The sequence below is a fragment of the Gekko japonicus genome, unplaced genomic scaffold (genome assembly GCF_001447785.1).
Source record: "Gekko japonicus isolate JY-2015 unplaced genomic scaffold, Gekko_japonicus_V1.1 scaffold503, whole genome shotgun sequence".
Taxonomy (NCBI): Eukaryota; Metazoa; Chordata; class Lepidosauria; order Squamata; family Gekkonidae; genus Gekko; species Gekko japonicus.
The window spans coordinates 381,981-404,950 of record NW_015165844.1 but is presented as its reverse complement, the minus strand read 5'-3'; the positions used below and the strand labels follow the sequence as shown (position 1 = coordinate 404,950).

At 43.2% G+C, this 22,970-nt stretch overlaps 1 protein-coding gene across 1 annotated transcript in view; it reads left to right on the top strand.

The window, feature by feature from the left end:
* Positions 1 to 4,653: 4,653 nt before the first annotated feature.
* The window catches only part of SESN3 (sestrin 3), an 86,629-nt gene continuing 68,312 nt past the window's right edge, over positions 4,654 to 22,970 (top strand). Inside the window, exon 1 of the mRNA XM_015411048.1 lies at positions 4,654 to 4,805. Coding sequence (XP_015266534.1) covers positions 4,692 to 4,805 — 114 coding nt within the window. The 5' untranslated portion in view covers positions 4,654 to 4,691. The remainder of the gene's footprint in view (positions 4,806 to 22,970) is intronic.

The window sequence follows — 22,970 nt, the reverse complement described above, 5'->3', positions numbered from 1 at the left end:
GGCCGAAATCCACCCCCCAGCCCTACTTTCCTTTGATATGTGTGAGTTATAGGATTTGGAGCAGGAGAATGTGCTTAGTACCCTGATCGTGACTCTGTTCTTTGCATTGTTTGCAAGTAGCGGCTGGCTGGCTGTTGACTGGGAGGCCTTCTGTGGAAACCCACAGATCCCACTGAGTTTCTCCTCACCTAGAAGACATAGAAAGGTGTACAATAAAGGCCCGTGCCCTACCCAGTCTGGTGCAGTGGTTAAGTGCGCGGACTCTAATCTGGGAGAACTGGGCTTGATTCCCCACTCCTCCACATGCAGCTGCTGGATGACCTTGGGCAAGCCATAGTTCTGGCACAGCTGTTCTTGAAAAAGAGCAGTTTCTATCAGAGCTCTCTCAGCCCCACCTACCTCACGGGGTGTCTGTTGTGGGGAGGGGAAGGGAAAGGAGTTTGTAAGCCGCTCTGAGACTCCTTCGGGTATTGAAGGGCGGGGTATAAATCCAATCTCTTCTTCTTCTACCCATGCATCAGATGGGGCCTACACATATCTGTCAAGGTCAGACCTGAGCTGTGGGCAAGTATACAGAAATCCAAACCTCAGGTGGGTTTTCCCAACCTATGGTATTCCTAGCTGTTGTGGGAACAGGCAATGGAGCTGGAAATGTAGGTGTGGGGAGGACAGTTCTGCTGACCAGAGAAGATCAGACAGACAGGCTGGCTAGTAGCAGTGTGCTCCCCACAGCTTCTCTCTGTGTTTAAAGACAACCCTCAGGTACCTCAGTATCCACAGTCCTCCATCTCTAGCCATCCATCACTCACACACTGGTCTCCTACTACCCTTCCCCGAAGGAGCTAAGGACAACTTTGGGGGCTAAATTCGTGTCCAGTGGCACCTTAGAGACCAACAAGATTTGGGGGGTATACGTTTCAGTCAAAGCTCCCTTCCGTCAAATGCCATATTGGACTCTTGAAAGGTTGTTGGTCTTTCAGAGCCTTCTGGACTCGAGTCTTGCTCTTCTACTTCAGAGCAACTTGGCTACCCACCTGCAACTATCAGGAGCTGTGGCTGAGAGACAGAACATCTGCTTGGCATGCAGATGGACTGGGGTTCAATCCCCAGCATCTCCGGTTAAACAGATCATGTAGGTAACATGAAAGACTCTAGTTGAGATGCTGGAGAGCTGCTTCCAGATAGAGGAGACAATGCAGACTAATTTTGTTGGTCTTAAAGGTGCCACTGGACTCCAACTTTGTTCTGCTGCTTCTGACCAACACGGCTACCCGCCTGAACTACTCTAACTCGGTATAAGACAGCTTCAGATGTTCATCCCATTTTATCCTAGACAGGTTGTTAGTGTCAGAATTTGATGATGATGATTAACCATAGCATCAGTGTACATGGCACAAGGACAGATTCCTGCCCCAAAGAAATTACAGTTTTAAAAAACTGACATATGGGACAGCAAAATGAGGGGTGGCTGTAAAGGATGAGTATGTGGTCCTTGCAGGTCTTCCAGGCAAACTGAGTTACACTCTTCTAAGGCCACTGACCCCAATGGGCCTTGAAGGCTGTAATTCCGCCTAGGATAGCACAAGTTAGTTTAACTCCCAACCAATGTTCCCTCTAAGCTGAGTTAGTGTGAGCTAGCTCACAGTTTTTTAGCCTCCGGCTCACACATGTTTGTCTTCACTCAGAAAGGATGGCTCCAAAGTAAACAAATTAATGCGGCTGCCCAAATAGCTCGCTCACAACTTTAATGCCAGCAGCTCACAAAGTAGAATTTTTGCTCACAAGACTCCACAGCTTGGAGGGAACATTGCTCCCAACCCATTTTAAGATAGATGATACTCATTCCCTACCATCTCCCTACAAAGGAGCACCTAAATCATTGGGTCTCTTCATTGGTTGGAAGCCGATAGAAACGATAGCTTACATACAGCCCAGTTCCAGAAGATGCCAAACTGGCTTTGAATGATATACAAAAATAGTTCCATCTAGCTCTGTGGACTTCTGCTCCAGCACCGTGCTAATTATACACTCTGTCTAGCTGTGCGTTAGCACAGAGACCAGGAACCCTGACTCATCATTTTCACCATCCCCGCGACCCGAGGCAAACAGACCTCTCGCGCACACTCTCCAAACATTCTCAACTTCCCCTACAGCAAATATCTAATCTTGTCCTCCCTTGCAGCAGGGCAGACTTGTTTCCACATGTGCAAGCAACCTGTCCCATAGCTGAGGTTATTAATTAATTTTCTCTCTTTTTTTGCCAAAGGCTGTCCCTGGAGAAGAAGCTGGATGACATCCATGGCAATTTTAAAAAATGCATTACACAAACCTGTACATTTTTTTTCTTCTCACTTTGCAAGTAACTTGTCCTTTGCCCACGGAGACAGAGTTGATGGTCATGCATCAAGAAACAGTCTCATTGCAACCCTAAGCAGGCCTACTCAGGTTCCTACTGATACTTTATTTATTTACTGTACTTATCATTCACCTTTCTCATTGAGATTCAGAGCAGATTGCAGAGTGTACATCAATACAAATCAGTACGGGGAGCCATCTAATGAGTAATGTCCTACTACGACTAGGATTACATAAATCGGAATAAGTATAGCATATTAGACAACTTACGGAGTGTGGATACAATGCAGAAAAATGAACACGCATGCAGCTGCCTTGTACTGAATCAGACTATCAGTCCAACTAAGTCAGTATTGTCTATTCAAACTGGCAGCAGCTCTCCCGGGTCTCAGATGCACGTCCTTCACGTCAACTGCAGCCCGGCCCTTTTAACTGGAGATGCCTGGGATTGAATTTGGGACCTCTCACATGCCAAGCAGATGCTCTCCCACTTAGCCACAGCCCCTCCCCATCTAAGCCATGGCCCCTCTGGTATTTCAGCAGTAGGAAACAATGCACGGACAACAGGATAATACTACTTAATGGGCCCCGGAAAGCGTGAGTGCACCATAAGGAAGATAACATTGTCTATTCCTATAAGGCCGGATATCTACAGTGTTTCTCCCTGACACGTTAGATTTCCAGTGATGGGGTATTTTCATGAGCATTCAAGCGTGCCAGAACCACCCCCCTCCCTTGCATTCTAAAGTGGAACAGTCCTAGGCACACTGCAGAGCATTGGAGGTTCTACTGGTGACTTGGCTGCTTCACCACCAGAAGATGGTGGTGAAGGCACCAACAATGACAGCAAGGGACTTTTACGTCTTTGCAAAGCGCCATGTCTATGCAACCATGGTGCCAAAGCTGGATGCAATTTTTCGTGGTTTTTTCGTATTTTTATATGTGTGTGTGTGTGTGTGCACCTGGAAGTCATGGCAACCTCTGGCCCCGGCTGGGGGCCTGGAGGATATTCAGAGAGGTGGCTGAATAAAGCCTGCCCCCACCTCCCGCCTCTGGTATTTCAGGGAGGTCTCCCATCCAAGTACTTGCTGGAGTTGACCCTGCTTAGCTTCTGAGATCTGACAATATCGGGTTTGCCTGGGCTATCCAGGTGAAGGCCTGGATGCAATTTTAGTCGTTGTTGTTGAGAGATATGCCGGTGGTCATGGATCAGCATAAAAAAATTGACCAGCATGACCACGAAATATTGATCAACAGTCCACCTATGACACACACATCCCACCCCATGACTGTGTACTACTATGTGCTCTGTCTGTTTGTCAGGGCTGCTGGAGTCAAATGTAGATCCTCACACACAGCACCCACAGGTCCGCATCATTTCCGTTGTGGATGGTATGGAGGGAGACAAAAAGTTCAGTCTCATGAGTAGATAGGTGACGTCATTACTCAGTTCTGTTGTGCGACCTTGTTCCTGTTGCACAAAGGACTTTTCTGACGACACCAGCATGTACTTTGAGCTGTTCTGATGCTACCCATATGCATGTGTGAATGCAAACTTGAGTGCAAGACAGAGGACAGCGATCCCCAAACCAAATGTGCATTCCAGTCAGCCTAGGCTTTATGGTTATATGGGGGAGAAGCAAATAGCCCTTGTAGCGTTTTATTTGAAAACGCCTTTTGTTGTGGTGGTTTTTGCTTGTACTAAATCCTTTCGAAGGTGCCGTTCCTTTAGTGGTGGACTGAAAATGCGTTTCATGTTTTACTGTTGATTTTCTAGGGGGGGAGTGGAAATGCAAAATAATAAATTTCCTTGATTTTGGCAGGATATGTACCTGATGTTTTTGCATGTGTTGTTTCTCCCTGTTTCTTTCTCTGCCTGTCCTCCTCCGTACAACCCTCTATCTTCCAAAGCAGCAGCAGTCACCAACGAGGGATGAGAAGTGGGCGTAACTGCCTCGTGGGTGCGATGCCTTCTGCCCACTCGGCTCCCCATTGGTCGCGGGAAGCCCAACCTCCTTCCCTGCGGCCCCGCCCCTCCGGGCTCACAGCTGATGGAAAAAAATACCTCTTGTTTTTTTCCCCTCCTGCGCTCCGCCCCTTTCTCTCCTTCGGCCCCGCCTCTGACTCGGAGACTGCCCGGAGATGGGGACGGGGGAACGCTTCGCCGATTGGCCGCCCGCCTTCCTCTCCCGCGATTGGTCGCCGGGCCGCCAGTTGGGCGTGGCCGGAGCGCGGCGATTGGCGGCGGCCGAGGGGTGTGCGCGAGGGGGATGGAAAAGCGGCCGCTCGCGCTCGCCTTCCTGCCTGCCCTCCCCCCCGGCGGCTCCGACACCACCATGAACCGGGGCAGCAGCGCCGCGTCCTGCCCTCCGTCGCTCCCGGCCGACGGCCACGACAGCCACAGCGAGTGTCGCCGGGTGTGTAGCAACTGTCGGAAAGTCCTGAGGCAGGTGGGTTAAAGGGACCCCCCCCACACTCAGGGGCAGCAGAGGACCGTTGGGGGGGGGCTTCGTTCGGAGCGCTGCCTGAAGGAGCTCGCGGATGCTGCCGTTGGGCTCCCTCGCGCCGGCCACGCCCCCCCTTCGGGCAGCCCTGGCCCGGGGGGACCACGGCGAAGGAGGCTTAGTCTGAAGACTGCACATGGAGACTGTTGTCCTCTCTAGCTCTGTTCCCAAGTTACGGGGAGTGCATCATGACCCGTTGTGCAGTGCTTTTTTCCTCCTTTGCGCGTGCATGGGGTCATTCTCACGTTGCGTTCAGTGCGTGTACACAGCTGGACCGTTTAGATTCGGGTCCAGTAGCGCCTTCGAGGTTTTCGGGGTAGAGGTTTTTGGGGAGTCGAAGCTCTCTTTTGTTAGGAACAGGCTGGACGTGTGATTCGAACCCCACGTTTGTCTGGGTACTGGTTCTTCTCTCCCCCCCCCCTCCCCGGTTTTTATTTTTTAAGATGAATGCACTCTGCCAACTCTTACCTAGGGAGGTATGCACAGGCAGCCAGGATGTGTGTGCGTTTTGCTGCACTGAGTGAATAGGGCTGGTGTGTGTGATCTTGCTTTTATAGCCTGTGCTTCCTTCCTCCTGGAACTTGACACGTACAGTTCTCTTCACAAGACCCCTTTGCAACAACCTTGTGAGGCAGGTTGAACTGAGGGTAATGAGGAACTGGCTCAAGGTCATCCGGTGGTCCTTTTGGCGACTGAGGGTTGAAAGGCAGGTGTTCCTGGTCCAAGTCCCAATAGCTGCACCGTGTGGACATACTGTGGATCTCTTTCTAAAAGATGAGTGTATGTGTATCTTTATATGAGTGTATAATGTGCTCTCGTGCTCAGCAAAGTATTTGTGTTTATATATAGGCACGCAGATGCAGGATAGAACGTATGATGTATTCGGACCTGTTTATGTGCACATTAGAAAACAATGTGTGTGTGTGCACACATATGGAATAGGTATGATGTATTTATACATGTGAGTATATATATACTTACGATTATGGGTTCACACATAGAAAATATAATGCATGTAATGGATGTTAAATACGGATGTGTGCATGCGTGCCAGAATCCAGAAGGATATCTGGGTTGTTCTGTTGCAGCAAAGTCCAAGAGGAAGTCTTGCAGCGCTATAAAAGTGAACAGAATTATTGTGGTGAGAGCTTGGAGGGACTGGAGCCTGCTTCCATCAGCTTATGCCATAATAAATCTGTTAGTCTTTAAACAGCCACAGTGCAGCTGCCTGTGTGTGGTAGCTATGATTATGCACATATGACATTGCAGTAAGCTGTGCAGTTTTGTGCATGTTTACGCAACAGAAAATACCATTTTTTGCTTATTGGTGTTTATGCTGTTGATTGTGTGCACAGGGTTACAAGTCTTGGTGAAGGTTGATGTTGGATGGCAATTCTGCTCTTTTTCTCAGCAGGCCAGAAATAAATTTCAGAAGATTCTGATACATACCAGAAAATCTTAAAGCCCACTAAGCACCTTTAGTCAGTTTCCAAGAGTTGCACATGGTTCCATCCTCTAAAGATTGTTGACCAAGCCATAAGTGCAAATATGACCCCTCATGCATAAGGTTTATGGCCCAAAGTGCTAGTCCTCTTATTAAGAATCACCAATTAATGTCAAAACTCATGGAGGTGCTGGCACTTGTTGCAACATATATAAATACATTTTTGCTGCACAGTTATATATGTGTGTGAGAGATCTAGCCAAAATTAAGCACTTTTAAGATGTGAAATCAATGGCACTTAGTTTGGGCTGGATTATGTTCAATATATATGGTTGTATCTGTAAAACTTTAAAAAAAATTCTGCATCTCTGTCTTCTGTGTCATTACATCACATGCTTATTTTTTGCATTTTTATATCTGTCATGTCCTTGGAAGCAAGAGATCCTCAAAGGAGTCAGAACAAATATCAAGGGACAGATAAAATTGTCATCTTGTTTAGTGTGTTCATCCTGGTCCAAGGCTAGCCTGTTTAAAAACAAAACCCTCACTGAGAGAGAACTCAAGCCTTCTGCTAATGCCTTATCCCTTGCTAACCAAAACCAAGGTGTGTATATGTGTCTCTCTCTGTGTGTAAATATAAATAAATAAATTTTAAAAATACATCCATAGTTTCTGGAAGTTGCTAGGATCCCGCTTGGCTATGAAAGTATAAGCATGTGTACACTTAAATAAAAATCAGTTTATGTTGATGAATGATTTATAAACTCATCTTTTTTCTGTTATGGGAGTAAGGTAGTGGCAAACAATGCATCTGAAGAAGTCAGCTCTGACTTCTGCTGGAATTAATGTTGCTAATCTTTAAGGTGCTCCTGGACCCTGTTTAATTTTGCTCCAACAGGCTAAGATTCTTACCCTTCTTGCATATAGTGAAATTCCTAGAGGGTGGCTCATCCGAGTACTGACCAGACCCATAGTGGCTCAGCTTCAGCAAGGTTGCTTTAGCATACGCCTTCCTACCATATTGTGGTATTTAGATGTGTGGTGTAGTGGTTGGAATGTCAGGCTATGATCCAGGGGACCCAGCTTCAGGTCCCCAGTCTGCTATGGAAGCTTGCTGAGGGACCTTGGACCAGTCACACTCTCAGCCTAATCTACCTTACAGAGCTGTTGTGAGGATAAAATCGAAGAGAGGGCAATAAGCTAATTTGGGACAAGGTAGAATATAAATATATTAATAAAACAACAAATGAAAAGAAAATCTTTTATAGGCCTACCTTAAGGTAGAGAGTCAGTATCATAATATGTGGGTTACACTGACTAGAAGTGCTCTCTTATCTGTGATCACAGCTCTGTAATTCTGACCCTGTTAAATTGACAGTAACATGTCCTTTTCTTCCTCTAGCATCAGATCTTGTGAACCTTTTGTGCTGTGTGACAGAATAAGCCCTGCCCTACCCCCCCCCCTGCAAAATCAATTCTATCCTTTAAGGCACATAGATCACTCTGCATTAATTGACTGGGTGCTCCAGTCTGTGAGATGTCTATTCTTGTTTTGACTTCTGATAGCCTCCTATAAGTAAGTATTACTTGCTTTCAGTTTCTCAACTAAGTGAGAGTACTGGAGACTTGTCTCTTTGTGCTTTCTGAAGCAAAACACAGTGTTGTAAAACACCTTCAAATGAAGTGCTCTATAAATGAATAGTAGTTCTAGATCTAGACCTGCAGTCCCATTCTTCACATCAGCGGAATATGAGACCATTGTGATGGAGAGGCTCCTGTGTCAGATCTGGCTGTAGGAAACCAGATTTAGATCCCCAGTTCAGCCGTGAACTTTGCTGGTGGACCTTGGGCCGTTTTCCCATAGCTTAATCTGTTTCATAGGATGATGTGCAGTTAAAACAGTATTCTTAACTCTGTGGAGAGATAACAGGTTGCAAATGTTAATGGTGGTTTAAAGAGGGGAGGGAATGTTCTGTTCTTTCATGTTCATTTTTGGTTAGAGCTGTATCTCCAAAACTATGGTTGATACATGTCTCAGGACATTTAGTAACTTTTGAATTCTCTTTACCTTTCATATATATAAATTACTAGGAGGAAGGCCTGTTGTGGCCCGAAATGCAACGGGATTCTAGTAGAGGGCCTGAGTCAGCGTGGCGTTGTGGAGGAGGTGTGTTCCCGCCCTCCTGGAGCCCCGGCCAAGTGCAATGCGGGCCACAGCCCCTGACCCACCTGGAGGCACGGAGGAGCCTGGGGACGGGCGAACAAGCCCTTTCCGCCGGCGGAGCAGGCGCTGCCTCCGCCGGCTCTCAGCTTACTGAGGCAGAAAGTCTGGGTGGCGGTTCTGTCGGAGGGTGGGCGGGACGTTGAGAACACATGGACACACAGTCACCAATGGATGGCAAGACCATGGCAATGCAGCCACCAATGGATGGTGAGACCTTGTGATCAACAGGTCTCCTGGCCAAAGCCTCTGGGAGTGTGTTCCAGGATTCACACGATATTAGCTTTATATATAAGAAGATTGTCAGTCAACTGTTTGTCCGTCATGTGTATACATTTATTTATTTACTTCATTCATACCTTCCTTTTTCTCAGTGGGGACTCAGCAGCTTAGTTCATTCTCTTCTACATTTTATCCTCACACCAACCCTGTGAGGTAGGCTAGGCTGAGAATATGTGACTGGCCCAGGGTCACCCAGCAAGCTTCCATGGCCGAGCAGGGGTTCAAACCTTGGTCTTCTAGTTCCTACTCCAACACTCAAACCACTGTGTAACTCTGCTTAGCTCTTTGCAGTTCTTATCTCATGTCTTTTGTCTTCTTGTTATTCAGCATTCCCCATTTACAGATTAGAAGCTGAAGTTGGCAAGTAGACTCTTTCAGTCATCCACTGTATTAATGGGTGACCAAATCTGAAGGCTTTTTGTCTGTTCACCTGTTTTAAGTGAGATATTCTGCTTCTGTTGCTAATGAATTGAAGATTCCCCAAATATAGTCCTCTAAATTTGTATCCCCTCTGTCTGAATGTGATCAGATGGTTGTAAGCCAGAGATCCTATTCTTGATGTGGGCTGCACCATGTAGAAGCTTGTATCTGCAGAAGAAGCCTGAATTACATGATCATCTCCCCCACTTCAGAAAGGTGAAAGTTCATGTGATTTCTCCCTGAATACAAGCATTCACATGGAGGGCCTGCTTTTCTCATGGGGTCAGCATGGTGACATAGTGTGTGTCTCCAGTCCCTACCCATGTCTCCACAAGAACTTTGCTCAAGTAAGCATCTTAATCAGATCAGAGCTTTGTTGGTGTTTGCTGCACTATGACATTGTGCAGAGTTTGTATCTACATCAACTCTTACTCAGTTTGCTCTCTGAGAAATGGCCTCATGCTTTTGTGTAAGTTCTCCTGCATGGATGCATCTGAGTGCATCTATACATTTCTGAAAGAAACTTGGCCTTCTCCATAACGATTTGGGAAGAAGGGGTTGCTGTAAGGATGAAGGTGATGAGGGAATATATTGAGTTAATTTTTTAAACTTTGTTATGATAGGCTCTGCCCCACATCAGCCTGACATGTTCCTTTGCTCATCTGTGCTCAGTTTTATTCCTCTATTCTGTACACTGTAATTTTTAGATTGCACTATTTTTTTGAATGTGTCCCCTTGGTGGCACACACAAAATAGTAGGACCCCCACACACCTTTTTCCTCTCTATATATATTCTGAGTGGAAAAATATAAAATACCTCCAGTAGTTATTTAATTATATGCTTCAGTAGTTTTCAGATTGTGGGATTTCTGGGAAGCCAACAAGCGATTCTTCAATTAGATGAGTAGTGGTGGACAGACTTCTCTGAAAAACGGCTTGTCCACTGCTAAAGGTCTTACCTGTAGTATACAGCCACAGAAGGAGGTCAAGGACATTTTTGGCAGCTCTTCTCAAACTTTTTTGAACTTGGGCTACCATCTAAAGTTTTTCTTCTGACTTCCTACCAGCAACATCATAGCAAACTGGACTTGGTTGAAGGCTTCCAATTTCAGTATTGTTTTGCAAGGGGGGTGGGGACAAAAGACTACTAGCCAAGTTTTGTCCCATCATAAGCAAACTGTGGCTTGTGACACCTAAATTGGGCATGACTTCCTTCAGTTTGTGGTTGACATTACAGCTTGGATGCTTCTTTTGCTGGGAGAAAAGTGTGTTTAGCACTACCTACTACAGGATCTTCTTTTTCTCTGGAACTCTGCATCCTTCCACACAGCAGTCTTTCTTCTTGCTCCTTTCCCAAAGATCAACCCCACAGCTGTGCTACTAACCAGTTCTGTACATACACATGAACACATATGAAGCTGCCATATACTGAATCAGACCCTTTGTCCATCAAGGTCAATATTGTCAACTTCTGGTCTGTGGATCGGCGATGGCTGTCGTTCTCCCTGGACCTCGGGGGAGCGACCCGCACACCAGCGGTATGGAGGGGTGCTACCTCAAGTAGCACTCACACGGAGCCTTTGCAATAGGCTCCAGGCCAGAGGGCTTTTGAGGGGCAGCCTCTTTGACGGTTCAATGCCGGAGAATTGAGGCTTCCCTCCACCCTGACGGTCGTGTCGCTGTGTGGCCCTCGGGCACAAGCTGATTTGACTGGGACAAGCGCTGGAGATCGAGCGGAATATCGATTACTGCAAGCGAGGTCAGAGAAATGACCGACAGTGAACGTGAGTTCAAAATAAGTGGAATAATTTAAAAGTGAACTATCCCCCCCCATGGGAAAAGCAGAGCGCAAAGAGGGACGCCTCTTATGCGAATAGACAGATAAGCGAAACGAAGGGGCAAGGGGGGAAACAAGCAGCAATCTTGTTTTGAGAAACTTACTTGAGCACTGACATTGAGGCAACGATTTTTCTTCTTTTCTTTTTTTAAATAAATGTTTTATTAATTTTCTTACAACAACAGAATCATACAGTTAGCAATATAGGTTCGAGATTATATTCCATACAAACACTAACATAAACAACCTTAAACTTTGGGGAAATAATTGTTACATTTATGCTTAATGGTCTGCCAAAAATTCAAAAACATTTGTTACAGAGAATATAAAAAAACGTAGATATATCTAGAGTAGCCAGCTGGTGTTCAAAAAATTAAAGTATCTATAATTATTAAAATAAGTTTTTTTCCCAAGGATCTCTTCCAAATTTGTTAAGGTAGGATACCATCTTTCCAAATAAAACGAAGGGCCCAATGATGGATCATTGCATATTATGGAATCTGAAATTTTGTCTAAAATCAAGTGACCCCATATCCTAGAATACCAATCCTTTATTAATGGCTTGTCTTTAGATTTCCAACAAGCAGCAACAGTGGTTTTAGCTGCTGATAGCAGTATCATTATTAATTATTTTCTAATTTGGGGAATTTTTATTTCCAGCCAATAATTTAGTAAAATCACTTCAGGTTGCCAGTGGTAAGTTATAACCAGTTAAATATTGGATTTGATATAAAATGTTTTTCCAAAATTGAGAAATTATCTTACAATCCCACCAACAAAAATGTACCCAACGAACCACATTGTTTCCAACAGGGGTGATATAGTCTTATTCATACAATTTAATTTTCTAGGAGTTAGATACCATTGTGTTAACATTTTAATGTTTTGCTCTTGTATATTGAGTGATCTAGTTTTGAAAACGTATGAAGACCATATCGACTCCCACTGTGTTTTAGACCACTGAAGTCCACAATCAGTCTGCCACGGTATTGTGTAGGAAGGTAGGTCGGTCACGTCATGGTCCATTAATAATGTGTATATTAGTGAAATCAAACCCCTTCTGATCCCATTCTCATTCAATAAAAGTTTCTCAAAGGGTTCCAGTGGTCTTTGCAATACTTCAAGTGATACATTAGAAGTGAGTAAATGGCGTAGTTGATAATATTCAAACCATGGGATATTTATTTTAGCCAAAACATCTAGTTCTCTTTTCTCCAGAAGTTGTCCTTTCTTAATCATATCAGAGAATCGATATAGTTTGGCAAACCTCCAAATTCAAAATGAGTTAGGGTGTTGAGCTGGGGGAAACCATTTTTGACCCAAAAAGCTTGTAGCTATAGAGAAAGATGGTAGTAGATGTTTCCGCCTATAATCCCAAATTTTCGTCAGTGATTGGATAAATGGATTTACAGATATAACTTTTCGGTCTGAACTAGTGGACCAAATGAATTCATAATATTTTTTGGGTTGTAAATAAGATTCCTCAATTGGTACCCACTCTAGATGTTGTTTTACATTAAGAATACGTAATACGGAGGCTAGTTTTGCCGCTTCATAATATAGTGTTAGATCTGGTAATGCAAGACCACCTTGGTGAGTTGGCCTACGTAAAGTGTAAAATGTTACCCTAGGATTGCGTTTACCCCAAATAATTTTATTCCACGTTCTCTGCCATTTATGTAATCTCTTTTTTGGAATATCAAGTGGTAAGGTGCGAAAAAGGTATACAATTTTGGAAATAAAAAGGATTTTAAAACTTTGATCTTTTCTAGCCAAGTTAGTGTAAGAGAATTCCATTTATTACATAGATTTGTAGATTCTTGTACTAGTTCTAGATAATTTACTTTAAATAAATCTTGTAATAAGTGTGGAATTTTCACCCCTAGGTAATCCCATGGTTTAGTTAGCCACTGATAAGAAAAATTGTCATTAATATATTGTACTGTAGACGAATTCATATTAATTGGAAATAATGGGGGTTTTGTTTGATTAATGCTAAGACCTGCTAATTTATTAAATTGTGCTAATACCTGTTCCAAATGCTTAAGATAATTTTGGGGGTTAAAGATATATAAAACAAAATTATCAGCAAATAAACTGATTTTATATATATTGTGATTTATTGTTATGCCTTAAATTTGTTCGGAGTTCCGTATCATATTGGCCAGTGGCTCTATGGCAATAGCAAAAAGCGGGCGATGATTTTCCGAGTCTGTGAGAAGCGGTTTGGAATTGTAAACAATTGTATAAAATGGTGGCCTCGCAAAGAAAGTTTAAAACGAAACCGGCGGGTAGTCAGAGTCTAAAACCGGAAGAGGGAGCAGACGTCATGAAAATGTTTGCGGATATGCTCAAGCCGGTGATGGAGCAACTCGATGGTATTAAAACTTCGCATCCCAGCAGCTCCAACTGGCAGAAACGAAGCTGGAGCATATGACCGAGAGAATTAAAAAGATAAGACACCACAAATAAGAAATTGAAGAAAAGAATGGGGGAAGTTGAAGCAAAACAAAACTTCCAAGAAAACCGTTTGTTACAGCTACAAATGGAAAAAGCCAATATGATTCTCAGATTTCAGGGAGTGCCTGAATCGGAAAAGGAGGATCTGAGGAAACTTCTCAGCAAGATCATCGCCCCAGCAATAGGCTCAACAGCGGATGAAGTAGTAAAAAAGATGGAGACTGCCTATAGGGCATACTCCAATTATATTTTAAAAAATAGCCTGCCTGGAGAAATTGTGGTCAGATTCTCAAGAATACAGACCAGAGATGCTATTTTAAAAGTGACTTCAGCAACTCCACTGAAACTGGGGAATACAAACATTAAAACTTTAAAAGACATTCCATTTGAAATTTGCCCAAAGAGGAAAAGCTATAAGGACTTAATTTCTTTTCTTCAAACCAATTGGATTTCGTACAGGTGGGCGATCCCAGAGGGTGTCATCTTTAAAATCAACGACAAAAGAGAAAAGATTGACTCCATTTTTAAAACCAAAGAACTTTTGAGACGTCAGTTGGGATCGGAGGAAGAATCTAAAGAGGAAGAATCAAAATCAAGTGACTCCACTACCTCTGGAATGGATGAAGACTCTGCTGTAGAAACGGGTGCAGGTGCAATGAAAGCTGCATATGATTTCAGAGACAGAAAACCGAAGTAAAGGCAGAAGGACTCTGAAAATGGCCTTTTGAAGCAAATAACAAGAAGATGCTCAGAAAGTTCTCTCACAATAACTAATATACTAACATTGAAACTGTGACAAACAAGAACTCTACAAGTATATTGTTGTACTAACACTTTTATTAATAACACCTAGATTAACACGGATATGATCTCCTCCTCTTGGGTTTTTAGTATAGTGTGGTTATCTTTCCTTTATCCTTAGATGTAGTCCCCTTCCCTTATATTTTCTTTGTAGTTTGGTAGTCTTATATAAAAATAATAAAAATATCCCTCTGCGGATTAAAGAAAAAAAGGTCAGTATTGTCTCCTCAGACTGACAGAGGTCTTTGACATCACCTACTTCCTGGTCCTTTTTAACTGGAGATGCTGGGGATTGAACCTGGAACCTTCTGCGTGCCAAACAGATACTCTACCGTGGATCCGCAGCCCGTCTCCATAATCATAGTCCTACTGCATTGTAGGTTATGGCTGTTTAACTTTTTTCAGTTTTTAAATTTTGTAATCCATTGAGTCTCAGTGAGCAAGGCAGACTATGAACTAATTAAAAATGCAATTTAAAATTTATGTTGCTATGCATCATGCTTATTTGGTAGCATCCAAAGAATAGGGTTAGGAGGACTTGACTGGTCGTAAAGCGTTTGGTCAAATATTTTAAAAGTGTTATTAGAACAGCAGGATAGATGCTTTAATGATCAGCTGGTTCGATACCCTATGGTAATGATGATTAAATTAGTTAAATATAGTTGTTTGGCAATAAGTTTATTTATATTATAAACTCACTACAATTCTTCAGACAGTTCTATATGGACAATTTTAGGTACTGACCTTGCCACTGATGACTGTATTCATGTATAGAGGTCTGTAGTTACAGTAGGTGAGGACATTTCAAAGTTTGGCCTTTGGGGGCAAAATGCACACAGCTACTATTCCTGATTAGATGAGGGTAGCAGGTGTTAGAGTTCATGCAGGCATCTCCTACAATTAAACGTTATATTTAGCCCTTTATCCTACTACCAACAGTCAACTTCTGTATGTACATGTAAAACTCATATGAGTTAAAAGATCATAGAAGCTGATATTAGTATCGTAACATTAGTGGTAGCATTTCTGTATGGATGTTTGTGGGGAACAGCATTAAAGAGCTCTTTAGCTTGGAGAAACAATGACTGAGGGGTGACATGATAGAGGTTTACAAAATTATGTATAGGATAGAGAAGGTAGAGAAAGTAGTACTTTTCTCCCTTTCTCACAATACAAGAACTCGTGGGCAATGAATGAAATTAATGAGCAGTGGGTTTAGAATAGATAAAAGGAAGTACTTTTTCACCCAAAGAGTAATTAACATGTGGAATTCCTTGCCACAGAAAGTGGCGGTGGCTATAAGCATAGACAGCTTCAAGAGAGAATTAGAGAAACATATGGAGTAGAAGTCAATCAGTGGCTGGAAACTATGTCTGGGGCAGTGATGCTCTGTATTCTTGGTGCTTGGGGAGAAACAATGGGAGGGTTTCTGGCCCTGCTGGTGGACCTCCTGATGGCACCTCGGTTTTGGCCACTGTGTGACACAGAGTGCTGGACTAGAAGGGTCATTGGCCTGATCCAACATGACTTCTCTTATGTTCTTATGTTCACACAGGATCAATGAAAAGGCCCTGCTCTCAGTTATGCTTGCAGTAAATATCAGCCTAGTCTTAGGTAGAGGTGCAGTATGGGAAGAGATGCTCCCTGAAACAGCCTGGGAGCAAACATGGCTTTTAGGATTTTGGAGGCAACAAAGCTTTTAGAAAATTTCTTTATCAGGGCGAATCAGGGTCTTCCAGATTCTAGTCCAGCAGTAACCAGTATACCACACTGGCTCGAATGTCATTGCATTGTGCAGTTCACAGCTCTTGTCCATCAGGTAGTGGAAATGATTGGCATAATGACAGCAGCAGCATCCCCCACCAGTATTCTTGACAGAGTGTAGTTCTGATTTTGGCACCCCAAATTTACATAGAACTATTTGCAGATTGTACCAAGACCAGTATGGCAGTTCTCTTCCTCCCACTTTTACGAATATTCCTGATCAGTTACTGCCTCTCTGTGCATCTGATTTTACTGAGCAGATTAGTTGATGTGCCTCTTGTTTGTCAAGTGCAAATGAATTAAAACTGCTGAGCTGGGCAAATGCATCAGCTTGGAGCAACCAAAGTGAGTGCAGTGCCACTGTTGCTCACTTTGGCAGCCTTTTTCTAATTATATCTTTGTGCCATGGTTTTGCTTGTAAATATGAAGAAAACATGTAAGGCAGAGAGCTCAAATATTTGCGTTCTTTGTCCCAAAGCTATTCCCCCCCCCTTCTGTGGGTCAAGCCAAGTGCCAGTCAAAGTTGTTTTTCAAGCCATGCAGTGAAACTGTAGAACACTTCTTTTCTTTTTTTTTAAGAGGGTTTAAGAGTGGGGGAAAGATGCACGTTTACAGCTTGTCAAAGAGTAGTGTATACGTTAAAAATTCTGCTTTGTTCTAACAAATGTGTATGTTTGGTACGTGTACTTATTTCCTACTCCTGTTGTACCCCTCCCCAACTCTTGGATCATATTACTCATCATATTTGATCTTACAAAGTGGAGAGAGAACTTGTGAACAGTGTAATAGATTTAGGAAGTGCAGAGCGGTACAATAGAATTTTAACTCTTAGATGGCCAGGCCACGTATTTGTGTGAACAAGTTCCTGCTTTTGGCAAGCTCCTTCTTCAGTTTAGAGGTATTGTGCACCCACCCACCCAGCTCCTATGCACACATCTTACACATCTTTACCACAGAGGGCAGGAATGAATGGTGAGCCAGGAAGTCCGCATTTCAAATATTGCATTAGCCATAAATGACCATTAGCAATTATTTTATCGCACACACCCCACTTGCAATCTACGATACTGATCTACTTTACAAGGCTGTTTGCAAGGATTGCAGAGATAACGGATATGGATCGAACATTCCAAAGCACTGGGTAAGTTCTATGTAGTGGTGATATATGTGGGCAATAGGGCTTCATCATAACAAATTGGCCCAGGAAAATGGGGCAGTGTTTCTACTAGCGTAATGCCATGTCCTGCATTGTGCAACATATGCTTTGTTCAGACAGCTGTTTCAAATTTTCCTAACCCCTAGTGCTTATGAGATATATTATCCTATTGATTGCATTGATTTAAGTTGTGTGACCTGCCTTGAATCTCAGTGAGAAAGGCGAACTATAAATAATATAAATAAATCTAGTGCCCAGGTTTGTCTCTCTAGGGATGCCGATGCTGTAGATTTGAACTAGTTTCATCTTTCAGTGTCACAGACCCTGGAATGTATAATTGTTTATGGGGAAAGGGCAAAGACTTTCTTAATACAGAATATTTAGCACCTTCACAAGATCATTATTGCCAGGGATCTCTGAGGGAAATCAGGACAGTGACATTGGTTTAAAATTTGAAATGCAGATGTGGTGGTCCTGCTTCTCAGACTGGTGTACTATCATTTAGATTCATAGTTTATATTGTCAGAGCTTGGTAGTTGTACATCCTTTGCAACCTTTTAAACAACCTTCATGTTCCCACCCTGGTAGCCTTTGGACCAAGCAAGTCTTGCCAAATTGCTCCTGCTGGCACTGAGTCTGGGCCCTTTCCCCCCTCTCCTTGTCGTCCCTGCATTCTTGCTGCTTGCATAGACTGCCAGTGCTTCAGTCTCAGCCACCACATGTCTTTGTGATGACATGGAAGGTATATAGAAACAGTACCTGTAGGAAAGGAGCAGGAGCAGTTGCTACAAACAGCTGCATGTGAACAATATTAACACCTTGATCTCCTTATGTATCAAGTTTGCTAACTGGGGATGCTGTAACATCCAGCCTTTCCTTTGGAGGTCAAAGTGGCTTCCATGACCACTTCTCTCCAAGTGCTTGTTTTAACCAGTAAAGCTCTTTAATTCTTGGAGCCTCAGTATCTGAAGGGTTCTACTCTTATTGGTGCCTGCCTGCATTGTAAGATCCATGCTAGTGCCCCTAATTGGGAAAACCCCATCTTCAAAAGTAAAGTGGTAGTGACCCAGGGATAGGGCCTCCTTGGTGGGAACTCCCCTCTTGGAGAATATAGTTCTTAGATGCATGTGGCTGGTGCCTATTTTCATATTTTAGATGCCAAGTGAAAATAGCACTTATTCTCATGAACTTTTTTTGTATTTCCTGCTGATATGTACTGCTTGTTCCTGTTTTCTTTCATTCTCTTTTTACACTTTTAATGGTTTGCAGTTTCATTGTTTTAGTTCATTTATACCCTGTCTTTCTCCCAATTAGTGTCCCAAAGTAGCTTACATCATTCTCTTCTCCTCCAAGTTATCATCCCAACAACTCTGCTAGGTAGGGTAGGCTGACATTATATTACTAGCCCAAGTTCAGACAGCAAGCTTCCATGGCAGAGGGGGGATTTGAACTGGGGTCTCCCAGATCCTGGGGTCTCCCAGATCCACCATCCTTATGTGATGATGGCTTTTAATTTTTGGAGCTGTTTTGGAATCTTAGGCACCCAGGCAAAATAAATATCTAAATAAATCCCTAAAGCAGCAGGTTGGTGGTGTGGCCTGTCTCACAAATGAATTGAACGATAAGGGTAGCGTGTTTCTTATCTAGTGTACATTTATTTGATACATTCTTTTTAAGGGTGACTGTTGGAGATTAGAACTAAGTATTACCATTATCACACTTGTTCTTGTGGACTAGCAATGATCAGCCATGTTGAAGTGTGGGTTACCTCCTCAGATGTGCTATTTACGTGCAAAACACTTTGCGAGGGAATACCCATGAAGGAGGTGCGATTATAAAGTATGATCTGAAAACACACGATTCAACAAGTTTGCTGGAACTAAGCAGGGCTGAGTCTGGTCAGTCTCTGCATGGAGACCATCTGGGAACCCTGCTTTCAGTTCCATTATGGAAGAAATGTAGGAAATAAACATAATAAAAATAAGGTTGACATATTAAATATGCATGCTTGGAATTAAGTCCAACTGAAATCACTGGATCTTCTAAGTAAGCATTGTTAAGATTAGGCTGTAAATCTTGGATTGGGAAACTGAGTCAGTATAATGTGTATAATGACATTGGTCATGGATGTTGAGGTGGAGCTTGAATTTAAACTTCAACTATTGACCCGCTTGGAGATCTTGAGCAAGTCTCTTGTGTTCCGAGCTGCAAAACAGCAGTAATTGTGTTCTGCCTCACAGGGTTATTGTGAAGATAATTATATGTTAGCATCCACCCAGTACCTTGGGGCTAAAGCAGACTATAAAACTAATTAGCAAAATGTGTTTGCTTACTCAGTAAAACAAGTTATGAAGAGTGGAGCAGATGTTGTCTGACAGACAAGTTCTAATAAGTTAGCATTTGGACAAAAGGAAAGTTAAATTAGTTAAGGTGCGCTGTTGCATTCGTGGGATTTATACTGTGCTTAGCACTGACTACATGAATGTTGAGTAGTACTTAAGCCTAGTATAATTTTGGTGATAGTGTTCATCTATTTCAGAATATCCATTGAATTTTCAGCAAATGGTTATGGATCACCACACAAATTACTCCTTTCATGCAAACCATGGAGGGTAATGATTGAAGGGTGGATATAAAAGTGTGTGATTGCTATATTACAAGCAAAATAACATGGAAATCCTGTGCTAATTACATAACTATGCTGAATTGGTATTGTGGTGCTCTTGGTGTTAATATGCAGTTAATCTGTAGTTCTTCTAGAGGCAGGGAAGACTATTTCCCATGTTACAGGCTGGGTTTGCTCTGCCTGTACACTCAACAGGGAGCGTTGGCCAGTCCTGGTTTCCTAATCAATATTCCTGTGTTTTTAGGCACTCAACTGTTATGTTCCTGTTTTATTTTTTGTGGATGCAAACAGAAAACTTTGCTGTGCAGCTAAAGAGCATGATAGAGGGGGAGAGAAGAAATATTTTTAAACTTATTTCAAGAGAAGAGGGGCTTCTGTTGATCTTGCTGTTGTACTAGATGGGTGCAGCTCTGTTTGCTGAGGGCACGGGTGGGTTGGTCTAATGCTTTGCTTCCTTTCCCTTGCAATAGTCTAGAGTCCTCCCATCTGTCATAAAGTGTTGTGTCATTTCTGCTAGTTACACGTCTCAACAACATTCTTGACTGACACATCTATGTTTTGTTCAGTGCCTGGAGAAAATAGCCTTTTTATAATATTCATAGTGGTGAATATTACCTAGTCTCAGACCTGTCTAATTGTGTTACATCCCTTCTACCTGCTTGAATGCAAACTAGCAAAATGATTTGTGATCATCATGAACCAGAAATTATAAAGTACTGCTCAAATAGGTATGGTAGGTAGAAATACTGGCATCTCTTTACTTTTTAATAAGGCCTTTTGCATAGTTGATCAAGTAAGGTAAGAATTTCCGTAGGGATTAGCTGATTCAACGTGACTGTTCAAAGAGGAAGAATTAAGAATGCTGCCAAATATTTTAGTGTTTGGCCACCATCTGTGTCATCAAGGGATTGAACAATATATTCTGTTTTAAAGATGTTTTTGGTAATCAAAGTGCTGCTGAACTCTAAAAGAAGCTTAAGTTCTTAAGTGCTCACCACTAATTTATTGGCTGTTTTCAAGTCCCACATCTCTGTAGAAACACTGCATGGCTCCTTTGTTTTTACAGCTTCTTTCACGGAAGAGTTCTTTGTCAAAACCTCCAAAATACTTATTTAAAAGCTACTAAAATAGACCTGCATCTGCTGACACCACTGTTTAATCCTTTTGCTTGAGCATTAAGTGGTAGTGTTCGAAGTGAAATGGCTGCACCTCTGGTTTAAGCAGTATAGTCTGTTCTTGCTAAGTTGTGGAGTGCTCTGTGAGATACGGTCATGGTCAATACTGCAAGCCCCATCCCTCTAAAATGCTTACTGTATTTTTTGGAACTTAGGTTGCTGTATGCCAAGGAAGAGCATTAGGTGATGGGGTTGTTTTTTGTCCTATCTGTATTAAAGAAAGGTCCTGTGAAGATGAATAGTTGCCTCAATTTAGAATGGCCTCTCTCTTGCGAGCTGTCCTGTGGTGATGACTGCTTGGGTATATGTTGCTTCATAAACCCTTCAGGTTGCCTTTCTGTACAGAAATACCTGCACTTACATCACCTAGATAGCAGGGGACGTTGGGCCTGGTAGCTCAGTTGGGAAGGGAGAGGGTTCCAAGGCAGAGAGGTGCCTCCTCTTCAGTGAATGGCATGTGAATCTCACTCCTGCAGGCGGGGGTGGGGGGAGGAATCCTCACTCCAAGGAATCCTCACTCCTGGTTGATCTTAGGCTGCAGTGAAGCAGGCTGCCTGTCACACAGGGGCATTCTTTACTTCATGGAATATCTGACTGCAGCCAAGTCATAGGCGGTCAATTGACCGGCATCTCAACCCAAAGTTATATAAATAGATTTATGGCTTAAATCAGGCTTTCGGCGAGGCTCTGTATCTTGCACAGCTGAGTAGAAGGCTCTTCTCAAGTTTCTTGTTTCTGGAAAGGTTTGAGAAATTGCACAATACCCTTTTGTGATGCTGTAATTACTGTGCAAAGGGCTAATCTGGAGCCATTTGATATTCTGAATGCAGTGCTCTGTGCTACATGGTATCTAGAACGAACACTAGTTCTGGAAACTAGCCCTTTTCCTTATTGTTGATTTTCCTTTGTGGCACTGGAGAGAGCTGTGTATGCAGTAATTTATTCTAAGAACACGAAACTTGACTTTTTTGAGCATGTCTCTCCATCTATATTGGTATGAGCTTGACATGCTGCCACTGCACCATGATTAGATGTGAGGTCAAGAGCACCTTAGAGACTCAACAAGATTTTCAGGGTATAAGCTTTCGAGAGTCAAAGCTCCCTTTGTCAGACACGGCACTGTGAAACTCCTCATCTACCACCCAAGTCTTGCATCCTCATTTTCAACTAGGGTATGTCTTGCAGTCAGGTGAAGTGGAATGGCTTGGTTGGAGTGGTCTTGGTTCACCCATGGCTTGTGTTCACACTGTTCCAGTTGGAAGCCTACGCTCTATAAGAAGCCCAAGAAGAGCCAGAAAGCCAAGGCCCTAGGCTCTTTGTCTTCCCTGTAAGGTACATTGACCTCGACAAGCAAAACCACATAAATACAAAGGGTTTTAAAAGGGGGATTATATTTACTTATTTTAAAAGAATTATTAAGCCAGAATGCCAGCAGAGGGTTGGGGGCTCCTGTAGGAGCACACAGGAGCGGAGCTCCGGCAGCAAAGAACCCAGGGGGCTGGCACATGCAACAAGCCCCGCCCCCTGCTCCCAGCAGCCCTCAGTCAGAGCAAGAAGCAGCCAGGTAAGTTGCAGAGTTCCCCCTGGCCCCCCAGTCCAAAACAGTCCAGTGGCACCTTTAAGACCAAGTTTGATTCAGGTACAAGCTCTTCCTCCTCTGCGAGGACAGATCTGCACGTTTCCCACCCCCCAATAGCTAGCAATCCAAAACAGTCCAGTGGAGCCTGAGTGGTGGGTGTTGCCTTCTGACACACTTCCGGTGATGTCAGGCGGTGTGGCATATGCAAATAAGTTATGCTAATGAGTTATGCTAATGAGCTCCTGCACCTCTTTTTCTACAAAATGACCCCTGGTCACATGTATGACTATCTGCCCACTGGACAGAAGTCTTGGGTGTGTGCTCGGTGCAAGGAGCTCCTGGTTCT